The following is a 23605-nucleotide window of genomic DNA, read 5'->3' as shown; positions in this document are numbered from 1 at the left end:
CAACCAGGGGGGCAACCAGGTGGGTGTGGTCAAATTCACAGATATTGATTGATTTATCAATTGATTTAATTTGATAACTATTTTATTCAAGTATAAATGAATACATTGAATTGGATTGAACAGCAGGTACAATGCCTATAAATCTTCTCTCCTAAAATTATTTCAAATTATGAATATGATTATAAACATTAAAGTTACAAATTATCAACTATTTATTGAAATTGGTTTTGTAAAAATAAAATGTCCTTAGTAGTACTTAAAATGTCTCTTTTTATAAATAAAATTTCAAGATATGTTTGAGATTTACCTATAATGTTATGGTTGAAGGGTATACACTAATTCAATGAAGATTTATATATATTAAGAACAGTATAGTATTTAAAGTCTGGAGTGCAAGATTCTTTGGCTTTTCAAATCCGACAGGAATTGATGATTTTATTGTATAATTGTAGTATTGGATGTTGAGTAAGAACGGAGAAATCCGTCGAGACGATGGATGTCTGGATTATTCCGGAGGAGAGAGCGTTATTGTTTATCCGTGCCACGGCCAGAAAGGAACCAGGAGTGGCAATACAGAGAGGTAGGTCAAGGTCAAGTAAAGAAAAAAATTATCATAATTTAATTACTGTGGAATCATTAAAGTTCGTTTGGGCCATTTTTCATGGATTGCTGAAATTTTAAAGGTTTGTGGGGACTTTATTCGTGTATTCTCTTAAACCTGCAAAGGAAATATGGCTTTTTATCCTAATTTATTAATTTATGGAGGATGTTAATTCATGGATGAGAGGTACCCATATATATACCAATATTGTCTCCATCAGTTAAAGTGGGGTGAACAGTACATGCATACCTGTACATTCCTTTTCATACATTGTAACTTTCATGAACAGGACAACTCCATTTACCATGCCAACACACAGAAGTGCATGGAGACCAGCGTGGACGGTCAGAAGCTGACCATGAAGACATGCACAGGGATAGACAGACAGATCTGGACCTGGAAGAGGAAGTCACCTAGTGGGATAATCAGGAACAACTAAGGGGCAGACAACTACTGCTGCTGTGGTGTGAAAGGTTCTCTCCCTTTGGAGAGAGAAATATTCATCCACTAAAAAAAATGTACAACTGCCAAACCCCAATATTTGGGATAACAGTTTAACATCATACTGCTTAAACAACACGTGTGATAAACTTGATAGTATATTTGAAAAAAAAAGAGTAAGAGGAATATTTTTCTATGCAAACAGTATTTTTCTATGTTGATGTGACGATGGTTTCTTAGTCGTAAGCACTTTGCTAGATCTGTGATTTTTTACTGTATGCCATAAAACTGCAGGAGGGATAGAAGAGGAAATACATTGTCATCAGAGAAAAAAAATCATGTTAATATTAACTTGTGTCAGTTTGCAGATTTCATTGAAATTGATGGCTGATGAAGATATATTCATGTATCTTGAAGAAGTCAGTCATTCAAAGAAGGAAATATGCTAACTTGACAGTACATGTACGTTAAACATAATGTACTTATAGTTTAGATTTTTGGAATCTAGAAAGTACTTTAATTTTAATTCAAAATATTGTATTAAAAATTAATTGATTGATTTATGTTTCATTAAAGAATTGATTTTGCTCAGATGATAAAGCACATGCATTTTTTCATAGGTATTCAAAAATCTTGAGACGAAATAAAGTCTCTGTAATGATCAGTTATTTTCGTTTTGGGTTATTAATCATGTTTCAATGCTTTATCATACAAACTAATGTATAAGGTACCTGCCAGAGTTTTATTGCAATAATCATTTAATTTTTCAAAGTAGCGTTCAAGCTTTCAAGATCTAATTGGTGCTAGTTAGTTAAGAATTATATTGTTCACATTTTGCGATAATTATATTTGTCATACAGAGAAGTCTGTGATTTTTTGCCAGACATTCCTGCCCCATTGTTGTTGATTTTGCTCAGAGAATCACAAACTACACAAAAAGTTGACTTTAAAGTTGATTAAAGGATATGCTTGTTTGTTAAAGCTATCTTAAATTATATATCTGTGTTTTAATTGTCGGCTACAAAATATTTTAGCAAAATATTCAAAGCGTTGTTTTTCTTGTTGAAGATTGTTCATGCATGTGTATTTATTTATAACTTTATTTCTTAAAAGAATATTTCTTCAAATAGCTTCAGTATTTTTTCTGTATACCGGTATCTGAATGGACACAATATACTAACATAGCCTTATCTTGAAGTAGTGTACAATGTATAACTGGTTATCAATGCAGACGTGTTAAGATCCAAAAAGGACGTACATTTGTTCTTTGTTATTTTTTGCATTCTTAAACCAATGACTCAAATTTTAAATTAGAATAAGTATATAATTTCTCTTTGGCTATTTACCTTTTGAGATACAAAACTACCCCTTTATCTCCTGAAAATTCCACTTAAACACACAATATTTGATCTTCATTTGTGGGATTTTTCAAGTGTATGTACATGTATTTGGCATTTAGCTTGGTTTTGAATATGAAGTCAAATTGACTAATATTTTATTGACTTTTAATTCTTTTTGACAAGCCTCTATGAATGCATGAAGGAGAAGTCCAGATTGTCAAACTTTTAGCAGATAGCATGCATTTCTTACTGCATAGACCCAGCTAAAGGTCTTGGACAGTTTTGTTGTAGAATTTTAGGGGTCCAAGCTTTAAACATCCCTTTATCCAGCCTTTATTTGCAAAAAAAATATGCATATATATTATGGACATGCCATCGACCTAAGGTCGAACTGTGTGTCTGCTTAAAGCCTAAAGTATAGAAAGAAAAGTCTCCTTTATACGATACATTCCATGTTTGTTTTTTACTTTGTGTATAATAAAGAGTATATATTTACTTTGATGTTGTTATATGCTATTGAATAATGTGGAACGTGTTTGGTTTTGTATATTTTAATGTATATATATGTAAGAATTAGTATTACATACTTCTTTAATCAGTACCAATGAAATCCAATACCCATTGTGTTATATATGTGATTCTGTAGAAGTGGGCAAATATTTAAAATAATTAACTTAATTAGTTATTTTTTGTTTTTTGTTTTAAAATATATGTATTAATTTGCATATGTTACATGTACTAGAGGCTGTGCCCTGTGTGTGTATTCTGACCAGATATGACTGACCAGATTATATAAACCTCTCTCTCTCTCTCTCTCTCTCTCTCTCTCTCTCTCTCTGGTGAAAGGAGAGCAAGAGCTAACGTAGGTAATGTTGAAAGATAATAACTGGATACCTAAATTATCTGTCACCTGTTTTGTTCAGTCTGCTTAGTTCGGTTTAGAATTTGTTCTGTTTGCTTTACACATGTGGTTGATCTGCAAATACAAGTTAATTGGAATACATGTAATCAATTTTGAAGCAGATTTACATATGTTTATCTATCAAACACCTTTTTTTTGTTTACAACAATCCTACTTAAGGAGGGTGGGCGGTTAACAAATTATCCATTAGATCTGTTCCAAAAAAAGTTGATGGTAATATGATATTTGTGGCTAATAGCCATTACATTGCATCTAGTGAAACAACAAATTATTCATCAGATCTGTCAAAAACAATTACCTGTATTACAATATTTTTGGCTTATAACTTAATTAGTGAAACAAAAATTCAAATATTTTAGCTCTAAAATGGTCATATTTTGCCTAATTCTCTGTATAGAGCTCTTTGTTTCAAGGAGATTATTATAGTCTAAAAATGGCAACGAGCAACTAGTCCTACTTATTGAATTTGGAACTTATGAAATTGCTTAAAAAAGACAATATCCTCAAGCTGTTGAGCAAGATCATTCTGATCAGCATGTGTGAAATTAATATGAATGCCTTTTTTCAATCTTCACATGTTTTTGAGAAATAGTAAAGCAGTTAAAATGGCATTCTGATTCTTGTTTTAAATATGTATAAACTAGTAGTACATGTATGTATGCATGAGAAGATCTTTTATTTTGAGTGTCTCTCTATTCTGAAGCACAATCCATGATACATTCATTTATTATTGTTACTTAACAATTTTATAATCAGTTTTCTTTATGTATTCTTCATTTCAAGTCTTATAGAATGACTGAAAACTAAACCTGTGTGATCTATATGTCAATATAATTTCATGTATTATCCTTCAAATTTACATCTTGATTTTTGAATAAGTATTGATTGAAACTGTATTCCTTTTTCTCTCTTTCTAATTTTTTTAAAATAATTGTCTATATCTACATAATGATTTTCTAGTATTCTTTACTTTTCAGTATATTAATTAAGACTAGAATATTTGATATTTTTTAGCTCTCAAGTCTTGTTGATGTTTTATAAAAGAATACATTATTAACTGAAAATGTATAATTTAATCTGCTTGTTTTCTTTTATATTGTCTTTTATGGTATATACCATATGTTGCAAATATATACATGTATCTAATCAGATGCATCAATATAATTGTCAGAATTTGAAAAAAAAATGCATTGACTGTATTATATAAATGTAAAACCATCTATTTATTTTATTTTTCAATGGCAAAAAAGGGGGAGGGGTCATTTAGATGTTTATGTATGTATCAATTCTGGTGCACATCAAAAAAGGATAGAAATGCAATAAATATGTGCACACTTGTATAAACTTGTCAGAATTGCAAGTCTGTAAAGATTTTCTGTAATTCTTTTTTTTTTCATAATGTGGTATATACATATGTTTATTATATATAAAGATAAAACTGGTGGTGTATGACTGGGGAAGCGAGGGCTGGTAACCAGCCAAGTGTGCCTTAATAAATTCAACTTACAAATGATACTGGTGTTTTGTTTTTTTACAACCGATTTGAAATCTGTGAGAAAACAGAACTGTTACATATCTCTGTATTCTGCACGTATATAACGTGAAAATAGGGCAACAAACAACCTTTAACTAAGGGGGGGGGGGGGTTAAACAAGATAGATGATTTGATGATGTCGAGATGGAGGTGTAACTAAATAGGGGGGTGAACACCTCAAAAGGTTAAGTGCGAGTCAGATAGTGTAAAAGGGGGAGATAGTTTGCTTGGGGCAAGGATTGCTATCATGCCATTCCATGAGTACCACTCTAGAACAAAGTCCATGAGTTTTGTACATCCTTCATTTATGCTCATTTTGACCGGGGGAGGGATGGGTACATGTATGACCAAATAAGGACAAAGGAAAAGAGAAAAAGTGTTGTTTCGACCTTGGCATTAGAAACAACTCGAGGTCACTGCACTCTTCATGTTAACACTGAAGATGAAGAATGAGTCGCACAAAAGGAAGAGAAAATATTCTTAGACAAGGATTTTGCATGAATTCATAAGACCTTGACCTCTGACCAAGTGACCTTGACCTCTGGCTATGGAAACTTCGAATCCTTTAGGTGATGTGAGTATTCTTTGACTGTTTGAGCAAAGTAGTAAAAAAATATGCTCCTGACTAAAATTTACTCAGCGATGTGATATGACTTTGGTTCAAGGGCATAGTACGTTTGTTACGAAGGAAAGCTGCAGATCTGTTTACTAGCTCTCTGGTTGAAAAAAATTGTATAGACAAATCAGTTTGTTTATCCGATTATTTTTCAACCAGAGAGCTACAGATCTACATCTATTACGAAGAGACACCCTGTTGGTGAAGTTTGAGCAATACGAAATGGCTATAGAGATACGAAACTTTACATCTTCATAAAAATGAGATTTCCATGTATTGCTTGTTTGATATTGTGATATTCCAAAAAATATGATTGTATTCATTTGTACAACATATTACGCATTACGTTTTAATAATTAGTAGTAAATGTGGTCTACTTTCTACATCATTTAAACTGGTATGCTTTTCTAATAGAACTATGCACATTATATAAATAGTGCCTGTTTGGGAGGGTAGATGTTGAAAGTGATGCCCCGAGAAAGCTATTGTCAACCAACGCGAAGCGGGGGTTGACAATGGTTTTCGAGGGGTGTCAATTTCAACAGTTACCCTCCCAAACAGACACTATTTATTTTATTATCCTGAATGTCTTATTTTTAAAGAAAATTTTACTGCTTTTATATAGAAATGAAGTGAATTCTACGGCGAACCGTACGCGCATAATTTACGCGCATGTAACAATTCGTTGTGTTACCCGTTCCCAAGTGTGTTACTGAGGCTGAGGGTATTAGAACGGATTATCAACTGCGTCTAAACCAATCAGATTTCAGTATTTAACAGGGAAGTATAATAATTGTAAATGTTTTACGCGGAAGAGATTTTCCAAGTTATCTTCCGTCCATCCATGAACCACGGCCAGGGAAAAGATTTCAAGTTTTTAAAAGACAAAACAAAAACAATAGACTCTCGTGTTGATACAAGAATAAAATATAAGAAATGGTCAATATCGTGTGCTAATATGATCAGTTTAATGTAGGTAACTTTAAATATTTATATATTACATGTACATTGTTTTATATGTTTTTCAAGCACGCCCATATACATGTACTTCAACTCTAAATAGTAATGGGAATTTGGCCAATTCATACACACCTATTTTTTTAAAAAATATTCAATATAGCGTGAGAGCCAGAATTATGAAAATATTCATCGAAACTCAGTTTGAATCAAAAATCAATATTTGTACACCCCGATGTTGCATATACCTGCATTCATCTTTACAGTTGGTTCGTGTTGCCGAATTTTTATTTTTTGTAGACAGTGCTGAAAATTGAACATAAATGTAAGTATCATGGAACACATGCACTGTACATAGACCTTCATTTAGGTAATTATTTCATAAATTATATAGTTTGACAAATTATACAATTATATGCATAGGTCTGTGTTCTGAATTTGTAAATGAAAAAGTTTTAAGAATGTTTTGAATAAATATATCAGTCAATCTGTCTGTTTGTGCAATTTTGTCCAGGCTAAACCGGCCACTGTTTTAGAGAATTTTGGAATGTCAACAATATCAACTTTCTATATAAAGAAGCAATATCCAACCCATGTAATCTTAACAATCATTCAAGAATGTGATATATCTTCAACACATTTCACATCTTTTGGATGGTATGCATGGCCATTCTTCAATAAGAGACACCCCGATTTCAAATAGTAATGAAAATAATGAAAACTGATCATTTTATAAATTTCAAGAATTTTTTGATTTGATTTGATTTGAATTATTTTTGATAATTTTATCAATGAATATGTTTTAATATTTTATAGAACAGAAGATAAAACTATGAATATCTTAAAACTTCATAATTTGTCTTGTATACTTGGAACAGCTTTCGAACAGTGAGCAGCTATTCCTCCATGTTTTCCAGAGCTCTTCCTGAATCTTTTCGAAAAGCAGATTCCACTTTCATGTCAGTTGCTAATTTTCATAAGAACCCCCTTAATTTAATCACAGTATGCTTATACAGCCTTCAGTAAGCTGGCAAATTTAATTGTTGGAAGTCATGGTTTATTTTTAATTTATGAACCTGCATTGAATTTTGTTATCCATGATAAAACGATATTTAGTTTACAGGACTTTTATTTACATTATTTATGTAGGTGTGAAATGTTTACACATAATTATAATAGCCTTTTATTTTTAAACCCATAGAATACTCAAGCGCAATTAGGCACGTGTTTTCCTTTGTTCAGATACTAGTAGGTTAATTAAATAAAAACAAATCAAAATTAGTAAAACTTGACAGCACGTACAAATTATCCGATATACGGCATTAGATGTTTTACATTACAAGGCGTCATTTAAAAAATGGGCCGCTGAATTGTACGTGCTAATAAGATTTCATCGTATAATATAAGCATAATGAAATTCATGCACAACAAACTGCATTGATTTATTTGGAATTCTATACTGTATACAGTATATGTCAAAACTCCAATATTCTTGCATACATGTTCTTCATTTGAAATTAAATCATCGCATCGTGACCATGTTGACTGTTCAGTAACGAAAGAGAATAGACTAGAAGGGTAGTTTTGATAAAAGGTTATAATACATGGGGAATAACTCTAATTGCTTTCCATTCTTGATGTCATGTGACTACATTCCATACAAGCAAACTCAGCCATGTTTAAGTTACGTGTACACGTCTGCATGTTTGATGTCCGATTCGACGAATATGTAAATTGATTTATTTTAAACAAGGTTTGTATCGCTTATAATTGACTTAATTTATTAGACGAAAATTGAGATACCTACATGTAACGTTAGTCGTTTTAAATTAATATCTTTCAAATAAGTACTTTCGTTTTAATTTTCTTTATGAGTTGACCTTCAACAAATATATTTTATGCTTAAATGCTTATCAATTAATGCAAGTTGATTATTCTATTTGGTTATTGTAACCCTTGATAAAAGCAGGGCTGCATCATACGGTTTTCACGTTGGCTCTTAATATTAACCATTAACACCCAGAGACATAAATAATGTTATTTATGTCTCTGTTAATACTACATTTTCTTCTGGATTGAAAACAAACAGTATATTTAATTTTTCATTTAATTTTTTCATTATATTTTTAGAAAAGCGATGGATCCTCGTTCTAGTGCCCAGGACGTGCACCGATGTGACCTTTGTGAGACCGCCATAGTACACAGCTACTGTGACTTTTGTCATACCAACCTCTGCAAGCCTTGTGTAGTAGATCACATCTCAGATAGATATGACAAACATAAAATAGTCCCTTTTAAGGAGCGAAAATCTACTCTGATTTACCCAAAATGTGTGACACATTCAAACAAAAATTGTGACTGGCAGTGCAAAAATTGCAACGACATATTTGTTTGTTCTTCTTGTACTGCATCAGAAATACACAGAGGACATATTTTTGTAGAAGTTTCAGAAGTTTACACGACAAAGAAAAATGCTATTGCGGACGAGGCAAATAAGTTAGAAAACGTTATTTCTCCTACCTATGAAGAAATTGCACTCGACTTGGAAAATCAGCTTGCCGACCTGGATGGAGGATATGAGAAACTTACAACAACAATGTCCAAACAAGGAGAGCAATGGCACAGAGAAATTGACATTGTTGTCAATAAAATGAAAACTGAAATCAGTGAGATTAAAGTAAAACACAGAGATATTTTACAAAAACACTTGGATGAAATCAAACAGATACAGGCTCTCATAAAACAAACATTACTGGCCACAGAAGAAATCAAGAAATCCACTGAAGTATCTCCTACCATTGAATACAGCTCTAAGATCAGAGAGTTCAGCAAGCTGCCACCCAAATTGAAGATTACACTGCCAACATTCATTCCAAAACCACTAGACCATAAAAAGTTGAATCGCTTGTTTGGACAGATCACTCCTTTGTCTACTGCTACAGAAGAGAATGTCTTGTCACTAAACCAACCCAACACTTCAGTGAGAGAACTACTGGATGAACCGGAACTTGTTGCCACAATACAGACAGGGTATGAAGAACTACGCAGTGTTACCTATCTAAATAAAGATTGTGTTTGGACATTCGGTTCGACGAAGGATATTAAATGCTTTAACATTAAAGGTGAATTGCTTCATACATTAAGCAACAAATCAAAACAACGACCCAATGATATAGCTGTAGACAGTGAGGGGAATTTACTTTTCATTGACGGGATATCAAGGACAGTGAATAAAGTAAATAATGGACAGACAGAAGAGTTGATCAGATTACGGGGATGGAGGCCTTGTAACCTGTGTGTCACCTCTAATGGTGATCTCCTGGTTACCATGTACAGTTATGGTGGAACTCAATCCAAAGTTGGCCGTTACTCGGGATCTACAGAGAAACAAACAATTCAGTTTGATGATGGAGGTAAACCTCTGTACTCAAGGAATATAAATGTTAAATACATCACTGAGAACAGAAACCATGACATCTGTGTAGCTGACTATGAGGCTAGAGCAGTAGTGGTGGTTAATCAGAACGGGAAACTCAGATGGAGATACACCGGTCATCCCTCAGTTACCAAAAAGGAACCATTTATACCATTTGGTATCACAACAGACAGTCAGAGTCGTATCCTGACAGCAGACTGTGACAACCATTGTATCCACATTCTGGATCAGAATGGACAGTTTCTCCGTTACATTGATAACTGTGATCTGAGGGACCCGCTTGGTTTATGTGTGGACAATAATGACAATCTGTTTGTATCAGAATATTTTAAAGGCAATGTAAAGAAAATAAAATTTCTCAGATAGACACCAAACTGGGTGATATTGATTAAGCAAGACTATTTCCATGAATATGATGGTTTGTTGTTAGTAAAGTAAACTTTGTTCATATCAGGGGTGCAGAACAAGTGTATTTCATACTATGTATTAATAAATATTTACATTCAGTGTAATTTATTTTCATTACATTGAACATCTGAGATGTTCAATTTCATGTGAATACACTTAGCCTATTCATGCGTCAGAGCACAAATAAAAATGACATCACGCATTTTTGAGTTACGACTAAAGGAGCTACACGGAGGTGATTGTCTTAAATAGACAACATGACAAATTACATATATGTCTACCTGACATTGGATCTATTAGGATCCAATAATTGTTTACAGTGATATTGGTTCTGTGTTAGGTTCTGTGTTAGGATCCAATAATTGTTTACAGTGACATTGGATCTATTAGGATCCAATAATTGTTTACAGCATCTCATACATTGATCATGTGACATAGTATTCTACAAATTTCACTTCAAGAGAAAGTGATAAACTAATACATTGTATTTTCATTGGAAGTTGAAAGGGAGAAAAGGAGTGTGGGGGGGGACGAGGCCTATGTCTATTTTTTTAATACTATGTTTGATTTCTCCCCCCCCCCCATCTAGATCAATGCACTTTTTATTTTATGTCAGTGGACTTTCCTCCTCAGCAGATTTAAAGAAACATGCAGTTTTGTAACGCTCACTATCACTAGACTCTGAAAATTATCAAATTATAAAACAGCAGTTTCTCTAGTAGTTTAACTATGTCTTACCAGAGACATAAATAACAATTTATTGTGTTATGTTATTTATATCTCTGGTCTTATTTATTAACTAACGGTAAGAGCATAACAATTACAGCAATATTATAGCTTTTTGGCAATAAAAAGAAATTCTGTCATTGAAATATAAGGAGCTATATCAATGAAACTCTTCAGGTATTTCACCTTATTGAATAACAGTTTAATTAAGGTGCAAAACTTGTTTGTGTGTTTGGTCAAAGAGCTCTCTCTCTCTCTCTCTCTCTCTCTCTCTCTCTCTCTCTCTCTCTCTCTCTCTCTGAATGTTTGTTTTCTGTTGAGAAAAAATATAGAGAGAGGCATACAAAAACTATTCAGTTATATTTGAAATCTTTTTTACTTCTCCAATCCGGAATTAAACCGTATCGCTTACGGTTTAAACTTTATGAATGATGTACTAAAATTACCTTCCTTTAAAAAGAGTAAATTTGTTTGCCCGACCAAGGCCGGTTAGCCGTTAGATACAGCCCAAATGTAGATAACTAAGGAGTGAATACTGACAGGTATGCATTTTACAAACCAGTTAATGATGCTTAATCTAAACTTTAAGTAATAAAGTTCTAACCATTGTTTTCTTCGTCAACATTACGAAACGTGTTTAGACCGAATTTCCTCTAAATAACATATTCGTTACAGGGTACAAAGTTACTTTGGAGTAAAGAAAATTGTTTGCAGACTAGAAGGTAATATTTTTAAAGATTTAGTTCCAAACTTATTTTCCTGGCAAGATAAAAAGACGCTTCTCTCTAGTGGAATTTACACTGTCTCATCACTCTCAAGATCAAGTTGAGGTACAATATCTGGTGCAAAAAATTTGAAATTAGCGGAAAAAAATGGTAAATCTGCAAATGAATACATGTACATGAAATGGAACAACTTATGATTAACAACTTTTTTTGTAACCGTTCTATTACACAGATTGTTCCCTCAGTATATCCAAAACTTCTTGAGGGTCAATCTTGCAAACTATATGCTTACAGGAAAACTTGCTAACCAAAAGTTGTTGCATGTAAAAAATTACCTAATCAAAAAAGAATTGTTTTTTGCACTTTAAATTTATATCCGATTTGGGCTATTATTTGTAAAATTGTTTTTATTGACATATGTCTGTGTTGTTCAAAATTTTCCATTATCGTTAAATGAAATATCAAATTTTTATTTCTAAATACTAACTTTACCAAAAGCTTGACTACCCGGTAATTAAATTTATTAACCTCGATCATTTCTTTTTTCTTATAGAATTTTTTTAACATGTCTTTTAATTTTGCAGATAGTGACTGTGATATTTTGAAAATGGAATTAACATTGAGAACCTTACCTCGTGTTTTACACAAACCACAGACTGTGAATTGCCCCAGAATCAGCCTGTGTCACACACGCCTCTTTCAAAATTGTGTGAGCAAAAAGTCATCAATCCCAGCTAGATGGAGCACAAAGACAGATATTGTTGCTGAGAGGACTCTGTTCCAGATGTTGCCTGTTGTTTACTGGCAAACTAACAGACATATGGCAGGGCACAGTAAATTCTCTGCACTGATGGGACAGTATGTCAAGCTAGCACAGTCAGCTGTAAAAAGTAAGTAGAGAGAGCTTCCTGGATTGTATCGTATATTGAAACTTCACGTATCAGTAATTGAACTTTTAATTTATATTAAAAAAAAAAAATCTCTGCTGAGATAGGTGTTTGACACTCATAAAAAAAAATCAATAAACCCATTTACAGCCCCCCTCCCCCCCCCCCCCCCCAAAAATAAAAAAAATTCACACACTTATATATATGATATGCACCTTTTAATTTTAATGAGTTTATTCATTGATTTTTTATTAATAGATAAACTAGTTTTCAAAACCGAGACCTGGGCATTGAAAATAATCAAAATAAATATAAAAATATTTTTTTACTTCTTTGGCTGGAAGTATTTGTTTTTATGAAAAGTGTGTTGGAAAACTTAACATTTTAATTTGTTTACCATGTGAGCTAAAGTTGGTTAACTGTATTATATTTACATCCATCAAGTACATGTGTGATTCATATAAGCTATGTAGAAACTGACAGATTGAAATCTACTTGCTCCGTTTTTTGATTGGTTGAAACTTTCCGCCACCTATTAAGAAAAATTGACGTTCATGTGGGTTATGTATTTTTTCTGCAATGTCACCATCTTTGCATGAATCAATAATCAATAAGGCATTTTATTGCTTAAATAGTTACATTTGGTGTTATTTCTATTTCAGTGGGTGGGTCTACTGATCCCAAACTTAACCCCAAGCTGGCCCAGGTTATAGAGAGTGCAAAGAAGAGCAGTCTGGGTGTTGAAACCATAAAAAAACTACTTGAAAGAATGGTAGGCAGAACTTTGATTGAGATTTGCTGGATTTTGTTACATTCAAATTGATATACAGATTTAAAGATCATGTACATATATATTATTACCGCGGTAAATAATTAATACGATTACATTAATTAAAGGTTGTTTAATTTTCATGATCTACAAAATAAATAGATATTTTACAATGTTACACCCTTCATGACGTAAAACATATATTATATAACTATATACATGTTCAGTACATGTATATGATTGATAGGAGACGAAATAGGTATTTTACAATTTTACACCCTTCATGACATAAAACATATATTATATAATTATTTACATGTTCAGTACATGTATATGATTGATAGGAGATGAACCAATCTAATTAAAATTAGATCTTTGATCCGTGCTTTTAATGGATCACTAAACAACTACTTTGTCATGTTTGTGTACCAATCTATTTACAGTGGATCAACGATCCAATTTTGATTAGACTGAATATGAACAAGTCTCCCCTTCTCAACATTATCAAAGTAAATTATTATGATTTGAATAGAACATGTTAGCTACTTTTGAACTTTATTTTATTTGAAAGAAAAATAAAGAATACAAAGATATCATGATAGAAGTTTGTGGACCAGCCAACTCCATTTTCTTGGTTATGGTAGACGCAACGAACCAAGTGAGTGCTCGGACAGAGGTGAAAGCAGCAATGAGGAAACATCCGTAAGTTTGTGTGTTGTTCAGGTAGAAATGGAAAAATTATCTATATTAAAGTTTGTATGAGTTGTTAAAGCAGCTATGTAGACATTTTTGTGCAATTCTGTATTAATTTAAGTCAAAGCAGATTACTTAGTCTAGTTGATGAATTTTACTGTACGGTAGACAATCTTCGCCAGCGAAGGGTTTTCGGTCCACTCTGCTCCCCGTTAATCCTTGGCAGATCTCATTACGAAATCTTGATGACAAGCTCCGCTTTATGATTGGCTGCAGCCGTCAGTAGCTGATCCAATCGCAGCATTTACAACAGTCGCTTGTCAATAAACATTTAAAGAAACACACGTGTGATCTTTTGTAATATTTTGGGTGCTTTTAACAAGTTGAGACACAAGTGCTTAAGTACACATATGGCTATTGCTGGTAGATGTTCAATGAGCTGTATTTTATTAAATTTCTTTTGTCCGCAATATTCACGACGATCATACCTGGTTTTATAGCATGAATGCTTTCATATATCGGCGACTTTTTCACTCCCAGTACAGGTCCCTACAAATACTACAAATAAAATATTCCTTGCTTTCTTTAGGTTATATCTTCATTCCTATTTCGGGGTTAGACATTAACTTTTCAGTCCAAGGCAGGTGAACTGAAATTCTGACCTTATAAAATAAGATCTTATAAATTCTGTGCATAAGCAAATAAGATAAAAGTACAGTTTTATCAAAAGAATGTAACATAATCATGAGATGAGGGTATAATTTATTTGATCTAGCAGGGCACAAAGAATTAAATTTGATATTAATTGATTATGCGGTAATACTGGACGACATATCTAAAATCAAAACAGAGGCCTTTCCGAGTTTCCATATGCAAAGATGCACAGTGAAAGTTTATTTTTACGTTTTTAAATTATTTTCACTTAATACTTCTATTAAAATTTTCTCTTGCCAGATCAGACAAGTAAGTTTAGTATTTCACTTTCCAAAAATGACATTTCACTTGCCCCAGGCAATTGGGCAACCGTTAATGTTGATCCCTGTATTTAATAGCATTATTAATTATGTTCCGAAACTTGCTAGTCAACATGCTTTTAAGAAGTGTTTATGCTGTAGCGTGTATGTAACCCGTTGTTTCATTCGATTAAAATGTAAAGTACATATGCAAGGAGCAAAGATCTGCCAAGGGTATATGGGGAGCGGAGTGGACCGAAAACCCTTGGCTAGCTAGTGAAGATGACCGTAGACAATCTAATATCATACAAAATAATTTGAACCAACACCATTAGCAAGTTAGCATTTCTTTAAGGAATAAGGAATCATTCTTTGAGTATTATGAGGTAATAATTTTGGTCGGGACGTGATCAAATCCAATAAAGCCCGACCGAAATTATCACCTCATAATATTCAAAGAATGATTCCTTATTACTTATATTTATATAATTTTAAGTCATCGTACGATTAAATTTTCAAATATAAAAAAGCAAATGGCGTCATTTGAAGTTATGGGTTATATAGTACAAAATTGATATGTAGTGTTATCACTGAAAAATGTAAATAAATATGAATAACTCTAACTTCTTAAGTTAGATATCAAAATATGCTAATAGTCTTGTTTATTTTAATAATCATATCATGTCCATATTTACCACTGTGAGATCAGTATAATCTCTTTGATCATAATTCGGCTTTGATTTCATGCTATGATTTTAATACAGAGTGAAAATCAGCAACTCCCCTTCCAGTTTGCACTTATTCAAGCAGCAGGGAATTTTGTTGGTGACCCCTGACCCGAAACGCCCCAACCTTGACCTTGAGGAGATTGCCATCGAGTGTGAGGCTGAGGATGTAACCAAGGAAACAAATGAAGATGGCCATGAAGTGATCAAGGTTAGTCTTGGGTTCTTGTTATCTAAGCAAGGCCAAAAAAAATGTTTTGTCACTCCAAATGCTGTTGCAATGATTAATTTTACTGATATTAAACTGGAAAGAAAAGAAAACTCAATTTTAGGCTTAAATATTAATTTATCTCCTTTGCAACTCTTGCAATAAAAAAATAAACCTGCCTACTTCATTAGATTTTGAACATTTTGTTCGAGAACCAATACATTAATTTTATTAAATATTAATTAATAACATTAATACATTAATTTTGTTTGTCTGGCCTACCCTAAACTGCCTCCCCACTCCTACTTTCAGTGGGGTATTTTTTTTTTTTTTTTTTTTTTACAAAAATTATATAGGAATAAATCAACTGAGCTTCCATGAATATCAATGATATATAAAGTAAGATATTGACATATAAGGGAAAAATGGGGAAATGAACTATCAATTCTCTCTACTATTTAAGATTATAAATCTCTTTTTTTCAATTTTTCTTTTTTTTTTTTGGGGGGGGGGGGGGTTAAAAAACTTAAAGTACACATCTTATACAACTTACATTATTTATTATAAATGCAGATTTACTTCAAAGGAGGCATGTAGTCAACAAATTAACCATCACATCTACATTTTATTTTAAAAAATGATTTGTTTAGCTTTTAACTATTATTTAGTAAAGAAAATTTCATTTATTTTCACTTTAAAATTTGAATGTTTCCCCAATATCTTTATATAGAGCTCTTTTGTAAAAGGAGATTTATATAGTCTTAAAGGTCTTACGCAAGGAAATAGCCAATCAAACTGAACTTAATTGTAGTTCCATATATATAGAGAATTTCCTTTCTTTCTTCCTTTTTTGGCATCTTATTTTAGGCCTATAGTATTGATTTTGGACTAGGTGGCTAGGAGAATTTTTATTTTAGTGGAATTGTCACACAATTTTCAATGGAACTATTTTTTTTAGATGCGCATGATGCAACTTCCTGGATGGTGCTGAGCCTGTTTGTCAACATGTGGAACCCACATGCACTTGGGGGTAGGTATGTTTACTCTCATTTATCTGTCTTAGAAGCCGCATAAGGTGTTATTTTTCTGATCTAAATTTTTTCTTGAAGCATTTAAAGGGACTTGGACACGATTTGACTTAAAATTTTTATTAATTTTGTTTTTCCATTTTCAATTTTTATACTGATAAATATAGAAGTTTAAAATACCATGTCAAAATTTGAAACTCAAATATCAAGTTATAAGCAAGATACAGAGTTCATAATTCTAAATGTTTTGTAAACAAAGCTCGAATATTGTCATTTTTACATATGTGTTGTATTGGTGTAAGTTTTAATCAAATGTAACTTTATTTTGTTGATGATAGTATTTATGAAGATATTGAATTAGTTTAAATTGTTTTTTACATGTCATTTTGTCTAAGAAATGGTAAAATTCTACACTGCATTTTTTGTAAACAACTATAAGACTCGAGCTTTGTTTACATAACTATCAATTCTTACCTCTGTATCTCGCTTGTAACTTGACTTTAACATTTAGTATTTTGGTCAATCATTTAAAATGCACAAGTAAACCATTTTATACATAAAAAATGAAAATAAAATTTTTGATCTCAAATCGTGTCCAAGTCCCTTTAACTATAATTTCTCTTTCATGAATTATATGCTGAGAGTATACTAGTGAATTAATTTAAAACTGAATTAAAGCTTTATAGTAACATATAGTGAAATTAATTCCTTGTGTGAGACCTTAAGAGAAACATTTAAACTGCATTTTTTCTAATTTCAGGAGTTGTCTCCCTTGTTAAACATCAACAATTGCGGATAAACAATGCGGGATGCTGTCTTGTCACCAATGGTGGAATTTGACGCCTGTATACCCGCATTTCTACCAATCGTCTCAGTCCTCTTTGTTGTGTACATCAGACAAGTAAGAAAATCAAGATAATTGTTTGCAATCATTTTAATAGATAAACAATGAGAAAAAAAACATATTTACATGAGCAGAGCACCTCATAAAAGGACATGTCACATGTTACACACTCTCATCATTCACACATTACCATGCAATCAGGGCACATTCTTAAAACATAGCATTCATTAAATGCAATACAAAATTCACATGACAGGTATAATATAACGAACATTTCATACATGCTAACTACACCCCCCCCCCACCTACCCATGATAATACCCCCCCCCCTTTCACACTTAGCTACTTCCTGTTTAGCTTTGGATCTGTTAGTGACTTACTATAAGTGTCTTTAGACTTTTTATTGAAGAGCTGATATCTTTTAGATCATTCTGTAAAATTTTCTTTGGAATTTATATATTAGTAGTTTTTGTTTCATTTTAAAGTAATTTTGCCTATTTTGCTGTTGTTTTAGATGATGGACCACTCTACTACCTTTTACAACAGGTGCCCCTACAGATTCACAAAGTTCCAATGTTGAATTTCCATGACCCCGATTGAGTGAGTGCACAACTTTATGTATTCTACTTTCAAAATTTTACTACTTGTAATACATTTTGGATTTGATTTTAAATATGCCCTATTCACAGATTCAGATTTTTGTGTACAAGTGTGATATTTAATTCTAGATTAAGATTATTATGTCCCAAAGTCAGATTTATACAGTCTTTTAACAACCATGTGTCTTCTTCTGTCATGCTTAATTCAAAATCACGAGGCAACACTGAAGAGTTCCACTTGTTGTTTTTCAGTCTGCGACAGGAGAAGGAATGAAGTTGGCAGAACTTTCCGCCCTGTCCTTGGTAGCAGCTGATGATGGAAAGGACAGAGTTGACATGGCTCATTTCATCAAAGGTAAGTCACTGGAGAAGTGTTTGAAGCAGTTTTCGTACTCGGTCCTGCATCTAAGCTTCAGTCCAGGGCAAATCTTCTCCGCATGGATTCTCTCATAGCTTTTGTTCTTCCAGGAAACATGTGGCTGCTGAAAAGAGCCTTAGCAGTCTGTTTTCTTTGAGAGTCAAAGAAGTGGCGCAAGTCTTTGAGGTTTTCAATCATATGCCCTTGCTTTTCAGATGCACTGAAAGCAGCGGCACTATCTCCATCACTGGTGAAATGGGAAATGACAAGTGGACGGTCATCACTTTGCAGCTCACTGATGCATTCCGCAGCCGATCTCTTTTCGTCTCCAATGGTGGTCTCTGGAGGAATGGTTGCAGTGCAGTCTTCATGTCCTGGGCAGGTAACTTCCTTTCCCTTGGCTCTAAGATGGGTGCCTTTCTTGCACAGTTTATTGCCACCAAACACTGCCATAACATTCTTCTTCTTGGTAACATTTTCACTTAAGGTGTATGTCACTTGTGTGGCAGCTTGAAATTGTGTTTTTCCGATCGCACTAAAGGTGGCATTGTTATACCGGGCATCTCTTTCCGCCCTTATAGGTGTATTGACAAGTCCACATTTCTCATTAAGCTCTTGAATGCCCTGCCTTATTTTGTTCATGCTGTTTTTGTTCACATTAGTGATGATTTTGCGTACTTTGTTGCAGGTCTGATGAATGTTGGTGGCTGATGCTGGTTTGATGTTTGCGCCAAGAAGCATACCACACATACCCTCTGTTGTAAGGCTGGTACCCAAGTGACCGACAGCCATGGCAACATTAAGCTGTGTGGCTCTCTGTCCCCTTCCTGATCGACTGACTTCCTCGTACAGCTTTTCACTGTGACTGGTGTAATGGCACTTCTCACATCGAATGGAAAGGATCCATGCCAGGCCTCTCTTTTCCTTCCCATGCTGGTTCCAGTCCAGTGAACCGTCACAGTCCAGTAATTTCTGTAAGTGCTCTTTAAATGCATGGTTCCATATGTAACGGACCTGAGTGCTTGATATTGCACAAGTATATATACGCAATCCTGCACGAGAATAACCTGTGAATTTAATTCTACCAAATTACGAATTTCTCGTAAATATTGCCCCTTTTGTTAAAACACAAGAATAACCTGTGTTGGGACTCGTATTTAAGTTATTACCGAGGGTAATTAAATATAAGACTTTACGTAAATTTGTTCAACAAAGAAATTACAAGACGTATAACTAATCAACAATAACAAGTACACCTACAATTAATTCACTGACAATCGGGAATTACCCAAATCGAACAGTGATACTACAGCACAACCTTCGTGTGTACGTTAATTCAATAAAGGAGGGGGGGGGGGGTGCACTAAACGAGAATGACCCGATTAGTGTACAAATAAATATTACCAAAATCGAGAAATAATCTAGAATTACCAGACTATATCTCACTTAACTGTTAACGCAAAACTTTGCCAATTATTTTCAACAATAAATATGAATATATGTGTAAATTATTCCTACTGTAACAATATTATAAAATATCAATAATTCAATAATTTAGAATGATAACATTCCATAGAACTATTAACGATTACTAATTATTTAATCGGTAAGACTTCAGAGATTAACCCTTCGTCTAACCGTAAATAAAATGAACTATGTTGTCTGTATTGAAATTAATCCAATACAAACTCCCTAGATATAAATTAATATCGTGTAAACGAGATTAACCCGTAATACAACGATGAATTAAAAAAATAAAGTATTCAAAATCCCCTAATTCTACCTAAAATAATCAAAGTAGTTAAAAAACACCCTCTATGATAAACCCCAAGTCCACCGGATAGAGTGATCTCCCCTTTTTATACACATACGGAATCCCCCCTGTGACCCACGCCCTTCCCTAGGGATCATCGGCTGTCACCGGCAATAACATAGACTAATGTATAAAATATAATTCATCAATTAAATTAGGTGATTTACACAACACATGACAAGTAAAATTATAGCAATTCATACAACAATACAATTTGATACAGAAATCGCAATAAAACCTAGTGCACAAAAGTTATGATTTGCATCGGGCGTGATATACTGAAATTCCATAACACTAATGGCGGTATGTAAAAACGCGGTCATACTAAAACACGCCTGCCGACGCCTGCCGGGGAAAACACGCCTGCCGAGAGAAAACCGCACGCCTGCCGTTTACCTGATGGATTATTTTAATATTTTTTTTGATATTTTATTTAACTTAACTAAATTAAGTATCATAATAACAAAAAGTTGACTTTATATTGATTATTTAGCACAAAATTAGCAAAAATGTTCAATGTTGGTAAAGATAGATAACTCTTACGTAGAATTCATACGCCTGCCGAGGAAATCTAGACGCCTGCCGTTTATTTGATGGATTATTTTACTTTTTTCTTTGATATTTTATTTCTATTAACTAAATAGATGATAATAGAAATCAAAAGTTGATTTTATATTAATTAATTAACACAAAATAAGTAAAAATCGAGTAAGCTGATCGCTCTTACGAAAAAATCATACGCCTGCCGAGGAAATCTAGACGCCTGCCGTTTATTTGATGGATTATTTTACTTTTTTCTTTGATATTTTATTTCTTTTAACTAAATAGATGATAATAGAAATCAAAAGTTGATTTTATATTAATTAATTAACACGAAATAAGTAAAAATCGAGTAAGCTGATCGCTCTTACGAAGAAATCATACGCCTGCCAAGAAAATGTATACGCCTGCCGTTTATTTGATGGATTATTTTTATTATTTCTTTGATATTTTAGTTTACTTAGCTTAATAATTGATAACAGAAATAAAAAGTTTACTTTAAATTCGTTAATTAACACAAAATTGGTAAAACTCGGTAAAATAGATAACTCTTACGCAGAATGCAAACGCCTGCCGAGAAATTCTATACGCCTGCCGTTTATCTGATAATTTTTTTTCTTGGATATTTAATGTTTCCTAACTAAATACATGATCAAAGAAATAAAAGGTTATTTTGTATTTGCTGTTTAATGAAAAATATTATTAAAAATGTTCAAATTCTGTAAAGAAGACAAAGAGTTCTTACCCTGCTTACGCCTGCCGAGACACTGAGTTGTAAGCCTGCTGATTTAATCATTTATCCATGTCTTTTATTTTTATTTTTGAAAAACTTCAGCTTTTTACATAGTTATCGTTATACTGTATTAGTGTTTTCATACCCTTATTCTTTTGTTGCAATTAATTATAAAGATATATTACAAACTCGAATCAGGGACATATGTACTGTTATAATATACATGTACATGACTTTTGTATGTCTCTGCTCGAATTTTAAGATTAAAGATGGTCTCTAGTTTTTCGAAGAACCCTTAAATTATGCATGTATTTTACGTATAATCAAAATATTTTATGTTATATATTCATACGATCTAAAAGAGGTGTCTGATATAAGAAGGAAAGTATACTGATGTGAACATATATAATTAATGCACTGTTATACTAAGTTCAGAAATACGTATGGAGTCAAACTGTAAATACTGTGTTGGGTGAACATGTAAATACAAAATTCAAGACATGTAATGGAAATTAATATTTACACCAACTCAATTAATTCAAAAGATGCAATGCGACAATTTCATTTCTTTAGAGAAGTGGACTGGCATAACCTTTATCCGTGTATGAAGGCTACATAATGTATTTCTTAAACAAACAGGCTAGCGTACTTAAATTGTGTAAGCATTCCAGATTTTATAAATAGTTATGCTCCTAAATTATTAATTCTAGTAAATGTATATGGGGAAAGGTTAGACTTTTTAAGCAAAGTGCATTTACAATTTCGTACACAATTAGTTCTGTACAATGTTTGTAACTGTTTACATCTTGAAAACTTTTTCATCTCAAGACATTCACTGCCTAGTTCACCAAACTATATCTAAATCTCTAGATTCTGATTTTGTTTCGCTGCGTTTTTAAAATCAAATATTTACATGTACAGGACATTCATAAGCCTGTAGCAAAAATTTACATTGCATGATATCAGTGTAGCGGATAATTATCCATTCAAGGGAAAGAGGGGTATGGGGGTATCAGTTTGAATATTTAAAAAAACGGCTTTTTCTAACAAGAAAATCTAACATAGACTCAATCATACCCCACTATAGACTTTTGAAACCCAATACACGCTTAACCTTCCAGTGATGACTTATTCTGTTCGTAGAAGAAAAAAAGCAGACTTATAGAGCATGCAATTACCAAATCAAAGCAGAACTCTGTAGGTTGATTCAATATTCACAATCAATATACTGGTATAATTATTGCAGCTTCATGTCCAGTATATGCTTTATTTTGAGGCTATCATTCAGTATTAAGTTCGTTTCATTTTCCCAAGCTGATGAAAATGTGACCGGGTTAAAATTTTACGATTTATGGTCTCAGTTTTTAATGGAGAAAAAAAAGAACCCTGGTTTAACGTTGTAAAGTGATTCAAATCATGTAAATATTCTTGGTTATTATATAAGCCTGGACTGTCTCGTAAATAATAATGAATGATAATTTCCCCTACAAAATAAGTTTTGTTTTTCTGTATATTTTATAAGCTTCTCGAGGATATACATCGTCGGATACCCACGGGTGATCGCGTCTTTTACTTACTGATAAGTAGGTATAAGTTCAAAGGCTATACATAGTATCCATACTTAAGAAGATCGACTCGTTCATAACTATTTTTCTCAGTCACCTAAAACACATGAGAGAGAGAGAGAGAGAGAGAGAGAGAGAGAGAGAGAGAGAGAGAGAGAGAGAGAGAGAAGGGGGCTTGTGTACA

General features: G+C 32.9%; 2 protein-coding genes across 3 annotated transcripts in view; both read left to right on the top strand.

Annotated features, from left to right (window-relative positions):
• LOC136272168 (probable transcriptional regulatory protein HY04AAS1_0501) overlaps window positions 1-17016 on the top strand; it is a 70887-nt gene extending 53871 nt beyond the window's left edge. Inside the window, exons 3-6 of the mRNA XM_066073305.1 lie at window positions 13256-13365; window positions 13934-14064; window positions 15773-15944; window positions 16900-17016. Of these exons, the coding sequence (XP_065929377.1) occupies window positions 13256-13365; window positions 13934-14064; window positions 15773-15944; window positions 16900-16932 (446 nt within the window). The 3' untranslated portion in view covers window positions 16933-17016. The remainder of the gene's footprint in view (window positions 1-13255; window positions 13366-13933; window positions 14065-15772; window positions 15945-16899) is intronic.
• Window positions 8045-23605, top strand: part of LOC136272161 (uncharacterized) — a 36035-nt gene continuing 20474 nt past the window's right edge. Inside the window, exons 1-2 of one of the 2 annotated variants that reach the window (XM_066073290.1) lie at window positions 8045-8164; window positions 8542-10334. In XM_066073290.1, coding sequence (XP_065929362.1) covers window positions 8549-10213 — 1665 coding nt within the window. In that variant the 5' untranslated portion in view covers window positions 8045-8164; window positions 8542-8548 and the 3' untranslated portion in view covers window positions 10214-10334. Of the gene's footprint in view, window positions 8165-8541; window positions 10335-23605 lie in introns of those variants that run through there. The other variant, XM_066073291.1, reaches the window with a different exon arrangement.

This window comes from Magallana gigas, chromosome 10 (genome assembly GCF_963853765.1).
Source record: "Magallana gigas chromosome 10, xbMagGiga1.1, whole genome shotgun sequence".
Lineage (NCBI taxonomy): Eukaryota > Metazoa > Mollusca > Bivalvia > Ostreida > Ostreidae > Magallana > Magallana gigas.
This window is presented reverse-complemented; position numbering and strand designations above follow the sequence as displayed.